Source organism: Pongo pygmaeus, chromosome 2 (assembly GCF_028885625.2).
Source record: "Pongo pygmaeus isolate AG05252 chromosome 2, NHGRI_mPonPyg2-v2.0_pri, whole genome shotgun sequence".
NCBI lineage: Eukaryota > Metazoa > Chordata > Mammalia > Primates > Hominidae > Pongo > Pongo pygmaeus.
The window spans coordinates 7,292,019-7,315,906 of record NC_085930.1 but is presented as its reverse complement, the minus strand read 5'-3'; the positions used below and the strand labels follow the sequence as shown (position 1 = coordinate 7,315,906).

The window sequence follows — 23,888 nt, the reverse complement described above, 5'->3', positions numbered from 1 at the left end:
AGCATTATCTGATTTTTTAAACTGTGTACATGTATTGTTTTAGCAAAAAATCAAATCTAAAAAGAAAACAGATGCAAATAAAATGATACCAAAATATAATGAATATAATTTTAAAACATATTTGTAAATGTTAGTTCTTTCCTAAATGTGGCATTGATATGATTTGGCTCTGTGTCCCCACCCAAATCTCATGTCAAATTATAATCCCCACATGTCAGAGGAGGGACCTGTAATCCCCACATGTTGAGGGAGGGAGGTGCTTGGATCATGGGAGTGGTTTTCCCCATGCTGTTCTCATGACAATGAGTGAGTTCTCACAAGATCTGATGGTTTGACAGTTCCTCCTTCATATGCTCTCTCTTGCCTGCTGCCATGTAAGATGTGCCTGCTTCCTCTTCTGCCATAATTGTACGTTTCTTGAGGCCTCCCCAGCCATGCCAAACTCTGAGTCGATTAAACCTCTTTTCTTTATAAATTGCCCAGTCTCGGGCAGTTCTTTATAGCAGTGTAAAAACAGACTAAAACAAGCTAGTGCTAATACATTGATACTTTATATAGCCTTAAGGAAACAAATAAATTGATCACATATATATATATATATATCTGTATAGCATTAGCTTCATGGTTAATAGCAGTTAACAGACACAAAAGTCAAGGTGACAGACATTAATATTCACCTCATTAGTTTGGCAGACATTAATATTCACCTCATTAGTTTAAGGTTAATTGACCAACAATAGTGGCAAAACATTTTATTATAAAATCTATTTCTATAGACATGTAGAATCCAGAGACATGAGCATGTATGTCTTGATGAAGATACTAGATGCAGCATTCTGGCAGTATTTGAAGACTGAATTAGAAAAATCTGTTTCATTTCATGGATGTACCTAAAACTTCAGGCCAAAGGTGCACCATTTAGAATCCGCAAGGGAGAGGAGGAGACATTAGGAGAGAAAGAAGAAAGTAATATAGGAAAGAAAGATTAACAGATGGCCATTAGTATAAGAAAGAAGGCACCTTGACTGTGTTATATTACTACTACTACACTGAGTAGTAAAGGAACTAGTATTTTTTCATTCAGCAAGGAGATGCTAGGTGATCCCTCAGCAGGAAACAACACTCAAAGGACTGTAAATTCTGAATTAGCAACCTTCCTGGAGAGGAAGATGACAAATGATTACCAGGCACGAAGTTCCAATCCTTATCTGATACCGGTTTTCTGAAAAAGGAAATTAAGGTGGCATATAGAAATTGTCATAAGTTATAAAGAATTACCTGATGATATGTATGCCATTGATCTTATTCCCATTAACTAGCAGATTTTGAAACCTGTCTACAGGGTTTTAGTAGTGATTAAATTTATGTTTGTTATAGGCATTATTAAAGCACAGTGGAGTAATTTATATAATTACTGTAAACATCTAGAAGGCATAAGCTATTTTTAGAGTAAAAATGCAGGGATAATAAAGTCACAGCTTTGAAACTGACCCTCTTCTCCAATTACCTGCTTGGTAATGAATGACTTGGAAAAAATAATGATGACTTAACTTTATAAATGTGCAACTTAATTTTATAAAAGAATTCAAAAAAGATATTAAAAATATTTGCTAGGCCGGGCGCAGTGGCTCACGCCTGTAATCCCAGCACTTTGGGAGGCCAAGGCGGGCAGATCATGAGGTCAGATTGAGACCATCCTGGCCAACATGGTGAAACCCCGTCTCTACTAAAAATACAAAAATTAGCTGGACATGGTGGCACATGCCTGTAATCCCAGCTACTCAGGAGGCTGAGGCAGGAGAATTGCTTGAACCTGGGAGGAGGAGGTTGCAGTGAGCCGAGGTCACACCACTGCACTCAAGCCTGGCAACAGTGAGACTCCATCTCAAAAAAATAATAATAATTAAAAAAATAAAAATTTGCTCATCAATTAAAATTATTAAATGAAAACTAAAGAATTAAAATGATTTAATATTTTCATTAATAAGGTAGATGAATTATGTCATATTGCTATTCTTTACAGTTTGGATATAACTATTGTGTGAACAGGTTTCAATAAAAGTCTACTTTATATTTTGTGTGTGACAAAAATAATATATAATTGGTTTAAATAAGTCAACTATACAAGAATTTATAAAAAGGCAGATAAATATTCACCCCCTTGCCCCATTCAATGTCACAACTTGTCTGTGATTTTAACATTCGGCGTGTGTCTGCTCATCTGGTACAAATACATTGCACTTATACAGCATTATTCTATTTTTTTCAAAAGTGAGAAAATGCACTGTAATTTTTTAAACTAGCAATTACTGTAGACATCTCTTCTGATCCACACTTTCAGGTCACTTAAACAGCTCATAACATAGATGTGTTATAATGTTTTGACCATTGCCCTACTGAGGGACATTCAGAATATTTGTAGTTGTTTAGTATTATATTAAAATGAACCTCCTTTTACATGTATCTTTATATATTGCTAATTCATTTCTGTAGGATATATTCATAAAAGTAGAATTTGCACTTTGGGAGGACGAGGTGGGCAGATCATGAGGTCAGGAAATCGAGACTATCCTGGCTAACACAGTGAGACCTCATCTCTACTAAAAATACAAAAAATTAGCAGGGCGTGGTGGCACAGCCTGTAGTCCCAGCTACTCAGGAGGCACAGGCAGAAATTGCAGTGAGCCGAGATCGCACCACTGCACTCCAGCCTGTGCGACAGAGACTTCGTCTCAAAAAAAAAAAAAAAATTTGCTAGGTTAAAAATACATAAAAATCGTCATTATCATCATCATTATTACTATTGAATAGGTACTACACAAGCACGGTAAACAGAAAAACATTCAGAAAGGAAAAAAGGGATATAAAAACAAAGTCTATTACACACTGATTCCTGTTATGTTTAAAAAGTTTGGAGAGGCAGGGCGCGGTGGCTCACGTCTGTAATCCCAGCACTTTGGGAGGCCGAGGCGGGCGGATCACGAGGTCAGGAGATCGAGACCATCCTGGCTAACACGGTGAAACCTCGTCTCTACCAAAAATACAAAAAATTAGCCGGGCGTTGTGGCGGGCGCCTGTGGTCCCAGCTACTTGGTAGGCTGAGGCAAGAGAACGGCGTGAACCCGGGAGGCAGAGCTTGCGGTGAGCCAAGATCGCGCCATTGCACTCTAGCCTGGGCGAAAGAGCGAGACTTTGTCTCAAAAAAAGTTTGGAGAATATATCATCTAATATACATACTAACCCAGAAGACTTAATTATGATAATCATTAATGTGTGAATAAATACACCAGTGACTGTCTTGATATCAAATATTCAATGAAGTTCTTGTCTTTTCAGTAAAATGTCTGTGGCAGGTTCTTACTTTACAGGCATTTGAATTGGTCAGCTCCATCACCTAATAGATTCTGAAAATTGATATTTTATGGATTATATAGACTACCAGACTTTCAAAGGATAGGCAGACGTTTTCAAAATCTGCACATTTTGAACTTTTATTGCTCTTCCTATACAAAATGAGAATCCAGATGAACCAGTGATAACTATTTACTGGCAACAAGTCTGATGAATGCTTAAAGGAGTAGTCTAGAAAAAACAAAGACCTCCCCCTAATCACACCCAACCCCCAGGGTCACTATAAGATAACAATGACTCTTAACTAGAATGCATGCTCATTGAGGGCTGGGATTTTTATTTTTTCTGCTGTATCCCCCAGTGGCTAGTGTCAGAGATGGAGATTCAATACATACTAGTTGATTGCATATTATTCAAATTTGGCCAAGAACTTGAGGACATGGTCTTTCAAATTATCTGATTCCAACATTTAAGCCAGGAAGAGCTAAGAAGCATTCACTCTAAATAGTATACACAAAAACAATTGAAAGCAAGTAACATATGGGAAGGGTAATTCGTTAGAAGTGATGTTATACATATGATGCAAATCACACATCACATCAAAGTCTTGTTCTACTTCCTAGTTTTATTTTTAGCTTTCACAGTGCTAGGTTAGCTAGTCTGATCCCAGAAGTATCCTTGCATCATGACATATCACAGGTACATAATTCAACTCACACATAAATGGGAAAAAAAAAAAAGAGAAACTTAGGAGACTCAGAGGCACATTCAATAAGTTTACATTTAATAAAGGTTGTGGTGAGACACTTTAGGAAAACTGAAGACAGAACTCTCATGGTTTGGCAATATTAAACTGGAAGCAGGGCCGGGTGCAGTGGCTCACACTTGTAATCCCAGCACTTTGGGAGGCCGAGGTGGGCGGATCATCAGAGGTCAGGAGATCAAGACCAGCCTGGCCAACATGGTGAAACCCGTCTCTACTAAAAATACAAAAATTAGCCGGGCATTGTGGCACACACCTGTAATCCCAGCTACTTGGGAGGCTGCGGCAGGAGAATCACTTGAACCCGGGAGGCGGAGGTTGCAGTGAGCTGAGATCGTGCTATTGCACTCCAGCCTGGGGGACAAGAGCGAGACTTCGTCTCAAGAAAGAAAAGAAAAGAAAAGGAAAGGAAAGAAAAGAAAAGAAAAGAAAAGAGAGAAAGAAAGGAAAGAAAGAAAGGAAAGAAAGGAAGAAAGAAATAAAGAAAGAAAAGAAAAGAAAAGAAAAGAAAAGAAAAAGAAAGAGAGAACTGGAAGCAGAAGTATTGATTTAAGGCCCTTTCTGCCATTTTGATTCCAGAAAAAATAAAAACTGCCTGATTAACTTTTTGCCAAACAGAAGTGATTAGTAGCAGGATTATTTTCCCTCAAAATTACGTAAAATTGAAGTATTTTTGATTTGTATGCATTTTTTGTTACAAGTGGTAATGAGAATATAGCAGTGAAACTTATAAATTAGGTCCTTTAATAACTAATACTTCCAAAAGTAAAAAAACTAAAATATTTCCAAATAAAAGCAATGATTAAGCTTAAATACTATCTATACAACTTGGGAGCAAAAGGGATATCTGTAGCTATGATGTGAATCTGATTTGACAGATTATATATTTTTACATTGAGTATAATGACTAATATTATAAAAGGGAGCTATAACTAGTAGAAAAATAACTCAGTAAGATTCTGCTGTTTTGTAATCAGGGAATATATTTGTCATTGACTCACAAAACAAAATGTGCTTTCAAAATCTTTTGAAACAATTTTTCTGAAATTTATTTCTAAAAGTCAGAGACAAAACTTTAGAAGTGACACATTTATACTAAGCATACATGCGTGAGCAAAAAAATAAGCACGGAATACAAAAATGAAATAGTGAAATTTTAATACAGTATTCTGAATACAAGTAGAATACCACTAGATAAGAATTGTATTTACCTAAGAAATCTATGATAGTATGGGTGGAGATAAACCAGTTTAGGATAGCCACTTCACTATTCACATTTTAATCAGTGCTGACCAGAAGCTAAAGCAATTTCTTTTAGGCTAAGATTGGCAATAAAATCATAGACCCAATTTCCCTTGTTATGAATCAAATGAACATGTTTTAAGGTGATTTGTCCTCATTTAGCGGTAGCTGGGGTAAGTCAAACCACAGAGAGCCCTTACAAAGACTAAGCACCAAATGATGAACTGTTTGTGGCTTTTGTTTTGGGCCATCTTAAGTTTTATTTTGTGTTTTCCAAATTCTTACAGGCAAAAGTTTTAACATGGACGTTTCAGCTTGGAGATCTTGCCAACTGTACTTACAACAGTTTTAAATCAATTGATACTTTCAGAACAATCTCAAGCTTATTTGGTCCCTGAAAATTCAATAGGGCCAAATGCATTAACTGGAAATAGTATTTTTTTAGTCTTAATCAAAGATGATAATGGATAAAACAACTATATAGGCTCTCAGGCTCTCATACACAATCTTTCTAAATTTTTACCCTGTAAGAAATGATTACAATGTCCTTCAGGCTTGTTATACACCCCCACAGAATCAAAAAGAAAGCCAACAAAGAATTTAACATTTCAACAAGCTAGGAACTATTTACTGTAAGCATATCGTGAAATTCTGGAAGACATACTATCAATACTTTGAGAAAACACTATTAACATGTGTTGAAGAAGGCAGTTTATAAATGAAACATTACAAATCTTATGTTTATGCATACAACTTATAAAATAGAAAAAAGCTGCTATTTTTCCAATAGTATAGCATCACACTAACACTATATAGTTAAGATTGAAAACTTCTGTACACACATTCACTACACCTCCAAAGCAGCATATGCCTCTTAGACATCCTCATTTGTTATCTAACATATGCCAATCATGGTCTCAGGGATTTGTATCAGTTTGAGCAGGCTAAAACAATCATTCTGCCTTACTTAACTTTAGACACAGTTAACTAGCTTCAGGGAACAAAAGTTTCATAATCAATGAAGAAACATTAATACCAAATCCCCACAACAGGATGGAAAACATTTCTAAGGAGAGGATATAATCCTAACAGAATGGACTATGCCCCTAGGTACAGTGAATGTGGGAATTAATTAGGAGTCTGAAAAAATACATTGATATATAAAATTTAAGTGATTATCAAATCAGTAGTAACTACTAGAAACTTAAATATGAATTATTGATGTTTTTCTAATGCAACATCATCCAGTTTACTGCTTAGGACCACTCTCAAAGCTGATCTGCCATTACATTTTGCCATTAGTGCAAATTAATACCCAAATAATAGGGAGCAGTTTGAATCACGCAGAATTTCAAAAACAGAATGATTGTGTATCTTTTTGTATTCTGAAAATAGTGCTATAAAACTCAATTATTCCTAGCTTCTAAAATCTACCATCTTAGATAGTTCAAATTAAACATGGTTGCCTGCAAATTCTTTTCTAGAGGAGGTAAACACAAAACACATATGGTTATGTTTTGCTGCTGGTCTCCTCATATATGTGCTTCATCAACGAGAGCACTACTCTAGGCATGCATTTATCATACTACTTTAACGTAACTGAACATGAGGACAACAGTTCACATTTTGATAAGTGATTTATTTTGGTGGCAGGTTTATTTTTTAATGAAAACAAAACAAATCTCTGAAGTCAAATGGCCAGTTTGACAACCTGAATTAGAAACTTGTCAGTAAAAAAATCTTAAGACATGGAAAGCTGTTACTGAAAAATACACAATCTAACTTTTTTTCACTTTGGCTTTTTCTTTTATAAATGAAGATTTGTGGTAAGTCAAAGATAACTCCAAGTCACACAGGGCATCATTTGTCACTGCGTTGTAACAGAAATATATCTTGTAAGTATTTTTAACTTGAATTTCAAAGAATTTAAGATTTTTTATTAAAGCTCTTGTCCAAGTTTCCAGCTGTTAAATTTTTAAAAAATATAATTTGGGTCTCTGATAGAACTTAACTGGGCTAAGCTACTTGGATAACCTTACAGGACAGTGAGGTTCAAACAGAGATCATTTCCTGAACATGGTTGATCTTTAAGAGAACAATTTCCTCATCCAGTTATGCAGGATACTGCCAGATCTCCACTACAAAAAACCTGCCAGAATTTCTAGACAATTGTTTACCATCCATGTTAAAAACCTTGTACCACCAGAGGCAAAGCAGATAAAGTAAACTTGTTTCTAGTCTAGACTATTCACCTAAATAAACTCATAAAGTCGCAGAGAAAAATTAATGAATAAAGTAATTTTATCTGATCTGTCAGCCAAAAAAACATTACTAATTCTCTATAAAAAAGAGAAAACTCAACCATAAAATGTCTAAGTAAAAATGCCAATCTTGAAGTCTTTTAACACCAAGACATAGAAAAAAGTTTGCAAATTCAAGATGATGCTTAAAGTGAAAGCTATGGTTCGAAATTAGTATTCATAGTAAGAGACTAAAATCTTGTCACTGCAAAATTCCCTTTGGCTTTTGGCATTGACATTGAAAGATTTTAGTCTTTTGGTCACTTGAAGCTGCTACAAAATACAACAATAAGCCTTTAAAATGGGGGCGGGAAAAGTATGGAATTGAAAGATAGTTAAGGTAACTACATCATATACAAGTAAAACATAGTTTGAAATAAACAGTCATTTCTGCTAGGGATCTGAAGATATAAGAACAGTTTTCCACTATCCCTTCCTTTTTGAAGAGGATCCTCTAAAGAAAATAATTCCTTTAAGTTACTGTTAAGTGGTGTTGCCTGGCAGCAGCTTCAATAGGCTAGTCTTCAATCCAAGTAATTAAGCAATCTCACAAGGAATAATCATACATGGCAACAGGGTAAAAAAGCAGGGCAGTTCTTCCATGCACAAACATTTCAGGAGAAAAACCATTAATTTTAAAGATAACCATCAGGTTTCAGGTATCCTAGCACACTCTAAACCTAGGTTTTGCTTTATACCATTGGTGACTAAAATTAACAATAAGTTTTGCAGTGAGGTGTTTTTTTTTGTTTTTGCCTGCAACTATATACACATTGCAAAACTATTCTGTGTCACATGATTTTAAATGAAATAAATACAAAAATGAACCACACAATCAACACATAACTTTAATACTCCACATTTATCTTGATCACAATGGTGGTAACCTCCTAGTCAACAATCTTGTGAGTTGAGGAGTTGATTCTCATTCTCATATCCATCAGGAAGATATGCCCTCCGTAGCTGGTCTGACTTAGGTATGGAGCCTCCATTCTTCACATGGCGAGATAGGAAAGCACGGACTGCTGGGTGATCAGCCTTCTCAAGCGGGATGTTGGCTTCCAGGCACATTTTCACAAAGTCCTGGATAACACTGACTTTCTCTGTTTGCGCAGTACTGTTGCACTGAAGAGATGCAGTTAGGGGCCTCTGCTTCTTTCTCACATTCTGCTCTTCAAATTCTGCCTTCCTCTTGGTATGAGTCTTTGACTTGAGGTGGTCACTAATGGCAGACTTGCGAACATGATTCAGAACCACATTGCAAGAAGTGCAGAAGAGTTTTCCTCCATCTTCGTGCAGCTCACCTCCAAACTCAGTGACTCGATCCAGGGGAGTCACATACAAAGCAGTCTTAGAACGGTTTCGAGCAGGTGGTGCTGTTACTACAAATCGCTCCATTCTGACTCTAAATAAATATGGTTCTTTCAAGACAAAAGAAACAAAGATGAGTATTATAACAACAGTTCATTCTGGAAGTAATTAACAATAAAAGGCAGTATATAAACACTTTAAATACTTCAAAAAACTTAATTCAAATTAGTATACTGTGTGTCTATTAATCTTAACTTACCTGAAATATATAAGGGAAGGCAAAACTAGAACAAGTTACTAACCAGTAGCAATCAGGTCCATTCCTTGATTTTTATGAAATTCAAATAAATTAGACCATAAAGAAAGAACTGAAACTATCCTAGATGTCACTATTAGTTAGGGAAACCTAATCACAGTTCAACATTTAGGATATAAATTACATTCAGGATATAAATTGTATTAATCTTATCCAATTTAGATATGCATTCAAGTTCAAAAGAGCTTCTTTCCTGTCACAATTCTGGGACAACTGATTTTAGGAACACAACTGTGGATAAAGTTTTTTCAAACAGGTAGGCCTATAAACTGCCATAATTCTATATGAAGATGAATATAGTTTCCAAAATTGTTCTGAGGAAAAACCACAAAAAAAAAACCATACCAAATATAACTATAAGCAACAATGACATTAAATTGTAAAGCCAAAATACACAGTTCAAAGTTATTTTGTAATGCATGTATACCTCTGTTTTCCAAAAGGTGTTAAGATATGCAAAGTCTTACTTCTCTAATACTTGTTTCCTTTTCCCATTAAAATTAATAATTACATTTGTTAATACTTATTTCACTTATTAACTAGTAAGAACAAAATCAAGAACATAGTGTCTACTATACAGCAGAACCACAATTAAAATTTGCTGGAAAAAGTACATATCTTCACTATTTGTCCAAATATTTATATTTATTTAATCTAGAAGCAGCTTAATTAATTCCTCAATTTATCCTAATAACACACTTTTATGAGCACTGCACTAAATACCAAAATCACAGCCTTATGGGCATTGAAACCTTTAGATTATAAACATATTTTGGTAGGTGACAAATCATCAAGTCTTAATTGTTCCCTGGGGCCATACCTTTGGGCTCTTAACAATAACCAAGACTTAAGAAGTTAAAGTGAATTTGATAAAATTCAAGATGGAAGTCTGTCTGCATAAATATGTTAGAGAAATAATTCTAAGTGCGCTCTGAAGAATTATGCTTCATAAGTGTAATCAGAAACGATGGAGTATTCCATGAATACACACTAGAGAATAGCTGGGTAACATGAACTCTCTTTCAAAAGGACTTTAAATTGCCAACGTTATCAGATACTCATGGATCCAGAAGATTAAACATTCCACAGAAATTCTGAAAAGTACGATAAAGTCTAGGTTTTAATAGATTTAATTTTATTTTTTCCACTTTTTTTTTTTCTAGTGCACAGCTCTCATTTGCCAAATATTGTGTTAGGCTACAGGTTTGCAACGGCAGAGAAGACAGTTATGATTCCTACCTAGTACTTACCATTACACGTTTATACTTTAAGCAAATGGTATGTGTTTTACACTCCCACGACAAATCAGTACCAATTATAATTAATGGTTCTAACCTAGTTGTGGTAAATATATCAAATATAACCTAGTTGTGGTAAATATGAGGTAAATATACCAAATATGGTTAATGGTTCTAACCTAGTTGTGGTAAATATTAAATATTTGTGCCCCGTAATGCGTAAGTCTTACTTTCTATGTAAAAAGTCTTGTATCTTTAAATATTTGGATTTCAAAAACAATAAGTATGTAATTCTTTATAGCACAAAATGCTCAATCATTTGTGCTAATGTGAAAGGCCTATACTTTCCAATGTTTTCGTAATTTCAAAAAGTCTGTTTATGTTACTGCAGAGGCAAATTTCCACCCAGTAGAGGATGCTCGAGTTTACATACCCGAAGAACAAAAGTGTTTTCAATAGAAAACATTTTCAACAAATGAAGAAATTAAAAAGTGCAGGAATTAGCCAACAAAAGAGAAAAAGCAAATCGTTTGATAGATCAAAATAAAACTCATCATAAGTTTTCAAGTTTAAATGTTTACCGGATTAGTTTCCAGTTTTTTTCGTCTTGATACTTAGCAGGGAATGGTCTCCAGAGCGAAACCAGAGACACATCAAATCCTGGCACTTTCCGTTCGTTCAACCCCGGAGATGCCTTCAAATCAGTTTTTCAACAAGTGGTGGTGGGGAAATAGTTTCTGGGCTTGCACCCGATTTTCCCTGCGGTGCCAGGAAGTCATGCCTTTACTGTAAAACACGAAAAACAAATGGAAGGAAAAAATGGGGGACGGAAGGAGGGTGACTGAAAAGATGAACAAGAACGTCAACAACTGCCACCACGCAGGTGTTTCTAAAATCACTTTATAGGTAACTACAAACCCGATCCCAACGTTTACCCTAACACTTCCCCTCCTAGGTCCCCTCCTCGGTGGTCCGCCCGCTTGGCACCTCCTCCAGCTCCCCAGGCCCCGGGGTTCGGGCGGGGGCGGGGGAGAGGCGGGGCCCGGGACGTTCCCGGCGTCTGGGCTCTCTCCTCGGGCGCCAAGCCCAGCACGCCGGCGCCCAGCCGTCCCGACCCCGCTAGCCGGGCAGGGCCGAGTCCCAGGTGCCAGCTGTGGGCCCGGGAACTCGACAGCCGACTTGGCGGCAGTCTCAAGGGAGGCGGCGGCAGGCGCCTGGCGGAGGCGGCCGCTGTCAGGCTTCCCGTCTCCTCCCTCTTCCTCCCGCCGACAACTGTGCCCCGGCCCCGCCCCCGGTTCCAGCTTCAGGACGGAAGGCCCCGGGCCCAGAGCCCACACCAACGGTCGGGCCCACCCTCGGCCTCCCTAGCTCCTTGGTACCGTAGGATCGAGGCCGCCGTTAGGGAAAGTGGACGAGGCCCGGCCAGAAAAGAAAAGAGAAGGAAGAAAGAGGAGCAAGGGAATAAGGGAAGAGGAGAATTCGTCGCTGCCACCGTCGCCGCCGTTGCCCGATCGAGCCCCGCGGCGGCCGCCGTGTCCCCCGCCGCGCCCCGTCCGCCTGCACCGCCTATGGCAGAGCCCGTAGGCGGACCCCAGCAACCGCCGAGGAGCATTGACCAACAGACGGCCGGTTTATCAAACAGACTGCCGATTTCACCAATAGTAGTGGAAGGGCGGGCATGAGCATGATTGGCAGCTTGCGTCTTCCAGTAAAAACTGGGGGCGTGGGTGGGCGGAGCCGGAAGTAGAGCCCAGCCGAGAGGCCCCTGTCCGGCTAGGGAGGAGGGAAGGGGGAGGGAACTAGAGAGGAGGAGGAGGAGGTTAGCCTAGGCATCTACGGCGGCGGCGGCGCAGGGGCTGGTACGCGCTGGGCGGCGAGAGCCTCATGGCGGAGGAAGAGAGCGACCAAGAGGCCGAACGCCTCGGAGAAGAGCTTGTGGCCATTGTGGAGTCCCCGCTGGGCCCTGTGGGGCTTAGAGCTGCGGGCGACGGCAGAGGCGGCGCTGGCAGCGGCAACTGCGGCGGCGGCGTCGGAATCAGCAGTCGGGATTACTGCCGACGCTTCTGTCAGGTGAGGCGTCCGTTGGCCGCCCCGACTTGTCACCCGGGTCCTGGGCCTCTCTGCGTCTCCTGGCCTTCTCGTCCATGAATCTGGTGTATGTCCAGTGCCCGCTCCTCCCCAACAAGGAGGGTGAGGCTGAAGCTCCCTCCTCCACTTATCCGGCTTGGAGTGGGGGGCGGGGAGCAAGGCGAGGGTGACCCACGGGCTTAGGGCTGCTGAGAAAGTGAGTTTGTCGGGGATGGAGGGGCTGGAAAGAAGGAAGGTCGGCTGTCCGGAAAGCTCTGTCCTGACATGCCTTCCCTACCCCAAACAGACCTTCCTGCCCGAGAGTCCCGCCTTTCTTATGTTTCCTACACTGGTCTTTCTCACCTCATTTGGCACCTCTGGTAACATTTTCTGCCTTCCCCTCTCCGCCGATTGCCCCCCGTGTTCTCCCCTTTTTTTCCGGGATGAAAGACATGCCATCTTTCCTGTCACTGCCACTGTTCCCCCTCTTCTAGGGTCTCCTGTCATCCCCTCACAAGATCCCGCTGGGCCGGTTCTCCAGTTGGCGTAGACGCTGACCCACGGTGATTTAGTTACTTTTTTCGGACAGAGAGTGCGTTAAGGCAATGTGATTGTCATTTTTTTTTAACCTCCTTCCGTTGACACACGCACTCTTTTCTAATTAACTGCTTATAATGAAAGTAATTTTCCTTAAACTCTTGCTCCGGTTAACATCACCAACCCCCCTCATCCTTCAATTTATGATGTATTTTATTTAGCCTGTAAAATACAGTGTCTGAACGGTGACATTAAATTATTTACTCAGTCGACCGTCACAGGGGTTTGATGCTGTTCAAAGTGTTTGTAATCAAATATAACAAATATACCCTACTTTTTTAGGGGTAAAGTTTGTGTACTCTGCATTCTCGTCTACTTGGCATTTGTAATTTAAACGGTTTGTTCCCATTCACAACAGTCTTTTTTTGCAAGCTATTTTGGGAAAAAAAAATTAACTGCTCCTTTTCCATCCTATCCCTTTTAAAATGCGTCCATTATTTTGGATGTATAGGGTTCAGATTCTGGCTCTACCATCTCCTGGCAGAAATTATTACCTTGGACAAGTTACTCTGTGTCTCAGTTTCCCCTTCTGTCAAAGAGGAGTAATAGTTAAATAAATATGTGAAGGGTCTGAATCAGGTAGCTATTAATTTCATTCTAATAACAAGTAGGAAATAAAGTTAATGAGAAATGGGCATCATGTTTGCTGACATTTCTTTCAATGCTTGTAAGGAATTTCTTTAAATGCTTATAAGGGATTTCTTTCAGAGCTTGTAAGGGAAAGCTTGTAAGAATTCCCTTACAAGCATTGAAAGAAAAAGGATGGAGTTGACATTTTTCAGGTAAGTTTTTAATGCTTTAATTTAAATTGCCTTTTGATTTCATGTTTTTCCCCAGTGTCATAAAGAAGTTGGTTTGAAGAGAGTGTCAGTTTGTTTGGCATTGCTATTTAATGACTTTCTTGAAAATGTATTTTTATTTTGATAATTGGCATTCACTTTTATTTTGATAATTGGCATTCACTGAATTTAGAGGTTCAGTATCTTGTTTTCAGAGCACTTGTTTTCTAACTATACCTTTTACATCTAGAAACCACGCTGTTGGTAGATTTTGTATCTATAGGAATTGTAAACTTCTGAAAATTAGGATACAATTTATATTTTTAATATATTCAGGGGCTGAAAATCTATTTAATTTTTTTGTTTTGCTTTTTGTATCAATAACCAGCTACTAAAATTTTAGAACAAATGACAAATTTAGCCTGCAAAACAGTGTCTTAATAGTGACAGTACAATAGTTTAAGAACAAATGAAGTTGACTACTTTATGACTTCCCTACCTCCTGTATATCCAAGGAAATAAAACAGGAAAAACTTAATGAACGTTTATTTTCTATTGCTAAATTATGTTAGACTGACATACTTTCATGTTACCAACTTTTACCTGAAACATAGTTTATTACCTGAAACTTTACATATTTTATAATACTCTAGGTTACTGATAGATCTGCTCTGAGGTTTTGTCTTGATTTTACTTTGCAGGTGAGCTTTGTGAAGTCCTTTTTTATATTAAAGATTTTAGATGGAATAAAATATTCCTTTATTAAGTTGAATTTTATCTACTGAGAAATAAAATTCTACCGTAGTAATTGCTTCATTCGTCAGTAAGGGAAGCAGGGGATTATTTAATCTAATTCCTAGTCGAAGATTTCTTTTTAAAAATTTGGTTTTCTGACACTGAGGCTAATATTAAGTATAATAATTTGTTTTTATTAGTGAATGACTTAATTGTGAGTAATGAAATGGATATTGTGCAGTTGGGGTATGTGACAGTTAACTAAATACATGAATTATACAGACAGGCTAGTGGTGTTTCAAAGAAAGGCTCTGGTTTATCTTCCTCTTTTTAAAGGGAAATATGAATCAAAATTTCTTGGCAGTTAGTTGTGTGGGCAAAGGGAGAGAGGAAGGAACACTTCTTTTCCAGAGGGGTTTTTGTGTCTTTTACCATAAGGAAAAGTAAAACAAGATACAGTGTAATGTTGGACTGGCCCTATCACATCCTCCCTTGGCTCTTGTTAGCTGACTCAATAAATGCTTAAATAAAACTGGCCCTTAACTGATACTTAATTTGCTTTGAGGATGAAAGGTAGGGGAAAGTAACTTTTATGGAAGGCCTACTAACTCTTAAGCTTCAGTCAGCAAGTAACATAGTTGAAATTGAAGCATGAACAAGTTAATGTGTCTTAGTTTCCATTATGTAGACATGCTGGGATTTGAACTCAGTCTTCAGTTTCTGCTGAAAAGCAGTAAGTAAATCCTCAATTATGGAGGGGAATTTTTTTTTTTTTTTTTTTTTTGCAAGTGATGTGAAAGGAAAAAAGTTACTGGAAATAACTTGGTATTATGGATGAAAAGTTTAGAAAGTACTCTTTCATTATGGCACAGTAGTAAGAAATATTTCAAGAAGCAGACTTATTGTCTGACTTGTTAAGTGCTGTAAACACTTTTCTAATTCCTGAAAGTTTTAATGATTCAATTTATTTTGTCACCAGATACACTGAATTTTTTGTCATAAATTGATTGTAAACTAAGGAAGTTAAGATACTTTCTTCTTAGTTCAGTGCCAGAATGAATATAATGAGTAATAAAAAAGGATTTCTGGAACTACTTTGATATGTTGATTGAAATATAATTTAAAATTATTTCATATTACAGTGGGGTTAATAGTCATGCCACGAGGATGTCATGAATATAAAAAGAGAGAATATTTCTCTCTTGTAAAATCCTCTGAGGATTTATGAGGGACATTAGAGATAATCTGTAGGTAGCTTATAATTTGTGTTTCGCAGTAAACTTGAAAGAAAATTTAGAAATGTTACAATTCTTAAATTCTGTTATTTAACTAGAAAAGCCGAATGCTCCTGGTGAAACACAGTGATTTATAAAACAACTATGGCAGGGGTTCTCAGAGATTTTGTTTCCCTTAGGAGACATTTGGCAATGTCAGGAGATACTTTTGATTGTCATAATTGAGGTTTGCTGCTGACATCTAGTGCATGGAGGCTAGAGATGCTACTGAACATCCTACAATGCACAGGATAGCTCTAACAACAAAGAATTAACTGGTCCGGAATATCAGTAATGCCGAGGTTGAGAAACTTGGCTGTACCCTTACTTTGGGACTCTTAGTGGGTACCTTATATGCATAATGCTGATATAAATGGCAGTAAAGTTTTTAATGATCCTCAAATAGTTTTTAAGTAACGACGGTGGGCCAGGCACTGTAATAGATGCCTTAAGAGATGGTATTCAGCAGAAAAGAGAGTTTGTCTCATTGTATTATAAAATACATTCTAATGTCTCTTAATTTAGAGAAATTAAAATTTGTGTCAGGAAGAAACAATCCTTATTTCTTGGTCTTGATATAGGATTTACATAATACTTATTATAGCTCTATGAGTAGTTTTCTAGGGTATAATACATTTTTACTAATTCATGCTATTAATTGGGATTTTTAATTTATCTTTAATTTTTATTAATGTACTTAGTTTTAAGAAGTCATATAAGGCCTAAGTACCAGGAATTGCATTTTGGTGCTAATGGAGACCTGACTTAAGTGGTTTAAACAAGGTGGGCATTTATTTCTTATGCAAAAAAATCTTGAATAGACAGTGTAGGGATGGTACAGTGGCCATACCATCATTTGCTCTTTCTTACTAGTCATCCTTGTCTTAGCATCCCGAGTTTGTGTCATGATCCAAGGTAGTTGCTTGAGTCCCAACTATCACATCTGACTTCCCAGTGGCAGGAGCTGGTTGTCTCTGTGGTGTAAACCAAAACAACTTGTCCTAAATCCTACTTAATGACCCACTTTCATCTTGTGAGTTATCCCCATCTGAAAAGAATGTTAGGAAATTTTTCTAGATTTTTGTTTCTTGAGCAACACGTGCCTATGATTCTGTTAGTATGGAAGAAAACAAGAATGGATATTATTGAACAACCAGCTTCTTTTTTTTTTTTTTTTTTGCCACAGCTTATAACAAAAAATAGCAGTCATGCCCTGTCCTCTTCCTTTCCTACTTCTTATTCTCCAGAGGCTATCACTGGCAACTCTTTCAGTTTTGATGTTTACCTCTATATTTATAAGTAATTTTTTCCCTAGTTGTTTTAGATGGAATCAGTTGGCCCAGTACAGGAAGGAGATAGGGACTACCTTACTGTCTCAGTATTGATCTCACTATTGAGCATGTTCACTATGTACACTTTGATTATACCCCGTTTTTGTTTATCCCTTTCCTTTCTCCTACCTTCTTTGTGTCCAAATGTTCAGTGTCTTCAGAGAATTAGGAGTTAGTTGCCATTGTTTTGTTAGGGGAGGGATCTAGGGGAGATTTTGAACAGATCTTTTTGTTTCTGACTCTGTTTTCACATCTTTTGGAGGTATGTGGTGCCGCAAATTCCTGAGATGTTCTGGGGTTCTGGGGTTGATTCAAGCACACACTAGCTTGTTCCCAAACTCCCTCTACTGATTGATGGCTTGGCTTTCAGTTTCTTGGGTATATTAAGCCAGTTACCACCCATCCATCTAATTTCCAACTACCCATCTGTAGAGATGTCTCCTTTTTTATTGCTTTGTCCTGTGGGTTTAGCTCTTTTAAAACACAAATATTTTTACTGTTATTTTAGTGGAGTTTTCAAGTAGGATCAGACGTAAATGTGGTTCAATCTGTCACGTTTAACTAGAAGTCTCAAATTAGTTTTCTAGCTCAGTAAATAATAGTATGAAAGATGAAAAGGAAAGTATTGAGAATAATTTGCAGTCACTTATTTACTTTTGAAAAAGAGTATCCTATTTTCTGATCTATTCTGTAGTGAATATCCAGAGCTAGAAATGATTTAATTGCATTGATTTATGTTATGTGTTCTTTTTGGCAAAATTATTTTTATTTCTCAATTGCAAATGAAAATTTTAGCTTTTTAAAAAGTTTTCAAATTTTGGCACATTTGGGATATTTCAGGTCTTCATAAAAGGTGAATTCCCTGGAAAGACATTAACTTGTTTATTATAATTAGGAAAAAACAAAACAAATGAACCTTAGATGTTGATGGCTGTATTTGGGGAGCTAAATCCTTTTTTTTGTTATTGTTGCTCCTTAATGCCTTTACAGGTTGACTTTCAGAGTTGAGTTGAACTGATTGTTCATAATGACATTGTTTGTAATAGCAAATCATTGAAAACCACCTAAATGACTATTGTTAGGGGAGGTAGTACCTATAATGTAATCCTATGTCCCTTTTCCCTAAACAATCATGTATTTAAAGAATATTAATACGAGAAACTGTTTATAGTATAACTACTGAAAAGACACAGGACACAGGTGATTTCACCTTTGTAAATAAAAAGACTGAAATATACCAAATTGTTGTTAACTTTGTGGTGGTATGCCCATGGCTGAATTTTATTTTTTACGTTTGTTTATTTTTTTAGATTTTTAAAAATTAAACCTACTTTATAACCAAAGAAAAAATTAAGTATATAAAATAAATTTCATTTTCTTTTCCTACCTCACAGATTGTTTATTATTATTATTTTTTTGAGACAGGGTCTGGCTGGCTGTGTTGCTCAGGCTAGAATGCAGTGTCTGCCACCTAGGCTCACTGCAACCTCCCTGTACGGGGCTAAAGCGGTTCTCAGCACCCATCAGCCCCCACTCCCAGTAGCTGGGACTTCAGGTGTGCACCACCATGCCCGGCTAAATTTTTGTAGTTTTAGTAGAGACGAGGTTTTACCATGATCTGCAGGCTGGTCTTAACTCCTGAGGTCAAGCGATTCACCCACCGTGGCCTCCCATGATGCTAGGATTACAGGCATGAGCCACCCCGCCTAGCCCTAGATTGGTTATTTTGTACAAATAGATACAAGGTTATTTTGAGTATGATGAAATTTTAATTCTTTGTTTCCCCAAAACATGTGAGATGCTTTTTTAAAAAAATGAATTTGTTAAATAAACTTATGAACATCATTTTAGAATGACCAATGAGGTTCTAAACTTCAGTGACTTTTTTATACAGTCTTTCATTAGATACGTGACTATTACTGCTTTCCAAATAACCACTCATTACATTGCTTCAAAAAATCTATCCCTGCCAGGGTGTGGTGGCTCACACCTGTAATCCCAGCACTTTGGGAGTCCAAGGCAGGCAAATTGCTTGAGCTCAGGAGTTCGAGACCAGCCTGGGCAACATGGTGAAACCCTATCTCTACAAAAAAACAAAAATTTAGCTGGGTGTGGTGGCACACACCTGTAGTCTCAGCTACTTGAGAGGCTGAGGTGGGAGGATGGCTTAAGCCCAGGAGGCGGAGTTTGCAGTGAGCGGAGATCTCCAGCCTGGCTGACAGAGCGAGACTGTATAAACAAACAAACAAAAAAACAAAAAAACCTCAATTTTAATTTTGTAGATAAAATGGCAGGAGGAAATATATTTAAATGGAGTCATTGCTTTTAAGTTTTTTAGTTATATCATCTTTTCACAGTTTTGCCAAACACAAGTAAGGCACCATTTGTACTGTTATTATTGGCACTGAATTTTCTTGCTTTCCTGCCAAATTATGTTAAACTACACCTTAAAAATTACAAACAAAAACAAAAACAAGAACTTTACGAAACCTGTAGTAAAATATGTGTCTGGTAAGATATGTGAAGAAATAAAATAAGATCAATTAAATCTGGCCCATTGAATGACACGTTAATTGTATATTAATATGTAACGTTAAAGATATTAGGAGATGGTGGGACATTGTGGCAAACTAAATTTGAGAGGAGGTTGAATTGTATAATTTATGAAATCCTAAAGTCTAGTACATTAACACTCTATACTGTCAACTTTTCAAAGCAGTGGTGAATACAAAAATAACTGAAAGACTCCATCTAAACAGTAAAAAAGTCACTAATGTGAAGGTTGAAGCTTGTCAATTATATAAGGCACTGGGGATACAGTGGTAAGCAAACAGACATTGCCCAGTTTTGTGTGCAGTTATAACTTTGGTAAGTGCTATGAAGAAAAGATACACAATACTATAAATGGGAACTAATAGGCTTGACTATGTATATTTGGATACCTGGGCAAGTTCTGCTCTACTGAGATCCTTTGGTTTGGTTTGATATGTTGAATTTAAGGTGCTTTTGCCTCATCCAAGGAGAGATCTTAGAGATAGCTGGACTTAACAGAAGCCAGAGCTCAAAAGGGAGGTCCGGTTGTCATAGCTGTGTGGATGGTATTCAAAGTCATATGTGTGAATGAGCTCATATAGGGAGAGAAAGTAGACTAGGAAAAGGAGGACCTTAAAACTAAAGCTTGAGGAACCTCAAAATTAAATGTCTCAGTAGGAAAGGATGTGTCTTCAAATAAAGTTTGAGAAGGATTAAAGAGGTTTCAGAAACCCAGAGAACTGTGGTGTCATAAAAGGCAAGGAAAGAGAATGTTTTAGGATGGGGTGAATGGTAACTGGCATTGCAAACTGTTGAGATCCAATCGTTGAATTAACATGGAGTCTTGGGTGACTCTAAACAGCTGTTTTGGTGTAGTGATGGGATCAGGAGTCAGGCTGGAGTAGTTCCAAGAGTGGGAGGTGAAGGAATAGACAGTAAGTATAAATAACCTATAAAGGAGAAGGAAAGATATGGTGGTAGCTGGAGGCATTGTGGATTGAAGGTAATACTTTTCTTTTTTTTTTTTTTTAGTAAATTGGTGTGAACTGTGTACACTTAAAGTCTGGTGAGAATGAGCCATTTGAAAGGAAGATACAAATCTACAAAAGAAGGGATTATCTATATTATAAGACCCCTGAAGGGGAGGAAGGACAACAGTCAAAGCACAAGTGGAGGGGTGTTGCTTTATATAGGAGTTTTGTGGTAGGAGTAAAGTTCATCTGTTAAGAGTACATGGAGGCGGTTGGTAGCTGATTAGAGAGGTATGTTGAATTGACCCACAGAACCATTTGAATTTGATCATTGTGAATGCAGAGTGACCATTAGTATGTACCTTTGTTCATCAGTGCTTATTTGTCTAGGTGAAGGCGTGAAAAATGAGTTACATTCACTCAGGATTAGGTGTAGACTATGATAAATCAGTTAATTAACTTTGAGAAAGAGAGGGACAGGTTCATTTTCGGGCTCCACCTGTGGCAAAACATAGCACAGGGAAGTAAGAGGAGAAGAAAAGTGGTTGTATCAGTACATATTAATAGACAGGTGCACAGAATTGCTCTGTGTACTGTGAAAATAAGTATGCATATATAATGTCATAATAAAACATGTACAGTTTGTTAATATGTATTTCTACAACTAGAGTTTATTGACATTAACCAGTATGTTTTGGTTACTCTAAAGTTGAAATATTATAAATACTTTTCCCAGTGATTTGATGTGTGTATGTTAATGTTTTTAATATCTGAAAGCTATTATTGGAATACTTTGTATGTGTATATGCTGTATATATATATATAACTCATTTTGAATGTTTTTCATGAATCGGATTGTGATAAGTCATTTACCTGTTTTAGCTCATTTAATCCACTACCCTACAAGTTATGTGCCATTATTCTCATTTTTATAGGTCAGGAAACTAAGACCAGAAGAGATGGCTTGACCAAGTCCTGTATCTAGTATGTGATAATCAGACTGTAACCTAGCCAGTTTGACAGTCAAAAGCCAGCCCGTGCACTTAGCCTCTGCAGTGCAATACAATACATTGTATTGTATTAGGAATAAGCATTTGGTATCTATTGTACCATCTGTGCATATATATTTGATATATACTGTAGCTTACTAAAGCAGTTTTGATTGAGTGGAAGCAGTGGAATGGACACTGTTAAAAAGACTCAAGGCAGCAGAAACTAAAGATGTTCATCAATGTGAAACAGAAGAAAAAAATCAAATTCAATCTAGCAGAAGTTCCACATCAGAAGCGATTCTCAGGCCAGGCGCGGTGGCTTACACCTGTAATCCCAGTACTTTGGGAGGCCGAGGCAGGTAGATTACCTGAGTTCAGGAGCTCAAGACCAGCCTGGCCAACATGGTGAAACCCCATCTCTACTAAAAATACAAAAATTAGTCGGGCATGGTGGTGCATGCCTGTATTCCCAGTTACTTGGGAGGCTGAGGCAGGAGAATCACTTGAACTCTAGAGGCGGAGGTTGCAGTGAGTCTAGATTGCGTCGCTGCACTTCAGCCTGGGTGACAAAGTGAGACTCTGTTTCAAAAAAAAAAAAAAAAGAAAGTGAAAGTGATTCTCAACTCTTAGTCCACCCCCCAACCCGCTTACTTGCATGGGATATGCTTAGATGAGATAGTGACAATGGCTCAGTTATAACTTTTCTTCATAGCACTTATCAAAGTTATAACTACACAAAACAGGACAATGTTTGCTTACCACTATATCCCCAGTGCCTTATATAATTGACAAGCTTCAACATTCACATCAGTGACTTTTCTGCTACTTAGATGGAGAGTCTTTCAGTTATTTTTGTATTCACCACTGCTTTGGAAAGTTGACATTATAGAGTGTTAATGTACTGGACTTTAGTATCTCGTATAATATGTTACACAAATTATAGCAGTTTTCAAAATACCAAAGTTATGGTGACTACAAACCAGTAGAAGTTATTTTATGTTTATTATCTTGTGTTTTGAAAGCAGGAGAGTATGGGATGTGTTTTAAATGTTTATCCTAAATGATTAAAGTTTGTCAGTCTCTCCATATTTAGATTTAACCTTGAATATCTGGAAATCCTACCAGTCCCAAATACAATGGATGTGCTTTTTTGGCCTTTATCTGTCGTACTGTCATTTGACAAATCTCTCAAATTACGGAATTTATTTTTAAAGTCTAAAATTTACATATATTCCATGCTCATGAGAGCATGAAGATCTCTTTTTCAGCTGATGGGGTACAGATCACCACGACTTTTCTGGACTACAGTTTACCAAGATATTAGAAACCTTAAAAGAATTTGTACCTTTTGACTTAGTCATTTTTCTTATAGCATTCATTTCTGAGGAATTATAAATTTGGACACAATACTATTCTTCATAGCATTAACTATAATTAATGTAATGAATGAATTAAAATAGGAAACCAACCAGAACATCTAAAATAGGTGAATATCTTTTCATCTCCCATAAATTAAAATTTTATGCAGCCATAAAAAATGATCTTTTCAGTGTACATGTAATGATTTCGGTAAAGTTTTATTTGCATTTTCTTGGTGAGCAGATCCAAATTCCTTTTTTTTTTTAATCAGATTCTTTTAAGAATTTCAAAACTTGCCAAACAAATACAACCCAACAATAATTCAGACACACCAAAAAAAGTTATGAACCTTTGCTATATGCCACTGTGGCAAAGGCAACACTGCCTGTTTTTTTTTTTTTTTTTTGCAAATAAATCATATTGGTGTTTGCCCATTTAATTTTATATACTCTGTGATTGCTTTCATGATACAACAGCAGGGCTGAATAATTGGGTTGGAGAAAGTATGGCCCATAAGCTACTTTTTGGCCCCTTAAGAAAAAGTATGTCAGTTCCTGTCCTAGATTCTCGTTTATCCTTTGCAAAAAGTCTGTGAAATAAGTACAGTTTTTATCGTCATTTTATGAATGATGTAACTGAGACTCAGAGAGATTAAGCAACTACCTTAAGACACATAGCTAGAAAAGGGTCAAGATGTTAATAGTGGTTATATGTGGGCAGTGCAATGATG

At 37.3% G+C, this 23,888-nt stretch overlaps 3 protein-coding genes across 6 annotated transcripts in view; 1 reads left to right on the top strand and 2 right to left on the bottom strand.

The window, feature by feature from the left end:
• Positions 1 to 5,139: 5,139 nt before the first annotated feature.
• Positions 5,140 to 9,054, bottom strand: CGGBP1 (CGG triplet repeat binding protein 1). The gene has a single exon (XM_054479564.2). The coding sequence runs from the start codon at positions 9,052 to 9,054 to the stop codon at positions 8,551 to 8,553; it is 504 nt and encodes a 167-aa protein (XP_054335539.1). The 3' UTR covers positions 5,140 to 8,550.
• Positions 5,140 to 12,155, bottom strand: LOC129032421 (uncharacterized). Its single transcript, XM_054479565.2, has 3 exons — positions 11,901 to 12,155; positions 11,103 to 11,307; positions 5,140 to 9,077 (listed from the first exon to the last, which is right to left on the bottom strand). The coding sequence occupies exons 1-2, from the start codon at positions 12,131 to 12,133 to the stop codon at positions 11,223 to 11,225; spliced, it is 318 nt and encodes a 105-aa protein (XP_054335540.1). The 5' UTR covers positions 12,134 to 12,155; the 3' UTR covers positions 5,140 to 9,077; positions 11,103 to 11,222.
• Positions 12,156 to 12,309: 154 nt separating this feature from the next.
• ZNF654 (zinc finger protein 654) overlaps positions 12,310 to 23,888 on the top strand; it is an 84,060-nt gene continuing 72,481 nt past the window's right edge. For all 4 annotated transcript variants that reach the window (XM_054479558.2, XM_054479556.2, XM_054479557.2 and 1 more), the window contains exon 1: positions 12,310 to 12,591. In XM_054479558.2, coding sequence (XP_054335533.1) covers positions 12,406 to 12,591 — 186 coding nt within the window. In that variant the 5' untranslated portion in view covers positions 12,310 to 12,405. The remainder of the gene's footprint in view (positions 12,592 to 23,888) is intronic.

Bases quoted from the DNA above. Each gene is read 5' to 3' on its own strand.
- LOC129032421 (XM_054479565.2), bottom strand. From the start codon at position 12,133: ATGCTCCTCGGCGGTTGCTGGGGTCCGCCTACGGGCTCTGCCATAGGC. The intron at 11,308-11,900 runs GTACCAAGGAGC...CGTGTTTTACAG, and splicing joins ACGGCGGCCTCGATCCTACG to TAAAGGCATGACTTCCTGGC.
- CGGBP1 (XM_054479564.2), bottom strand. From the start codon at position 9,054: ATGGAGCGATTTGTAGTAACAGCACCACCTGCTCGAAACCGTTCTAAG.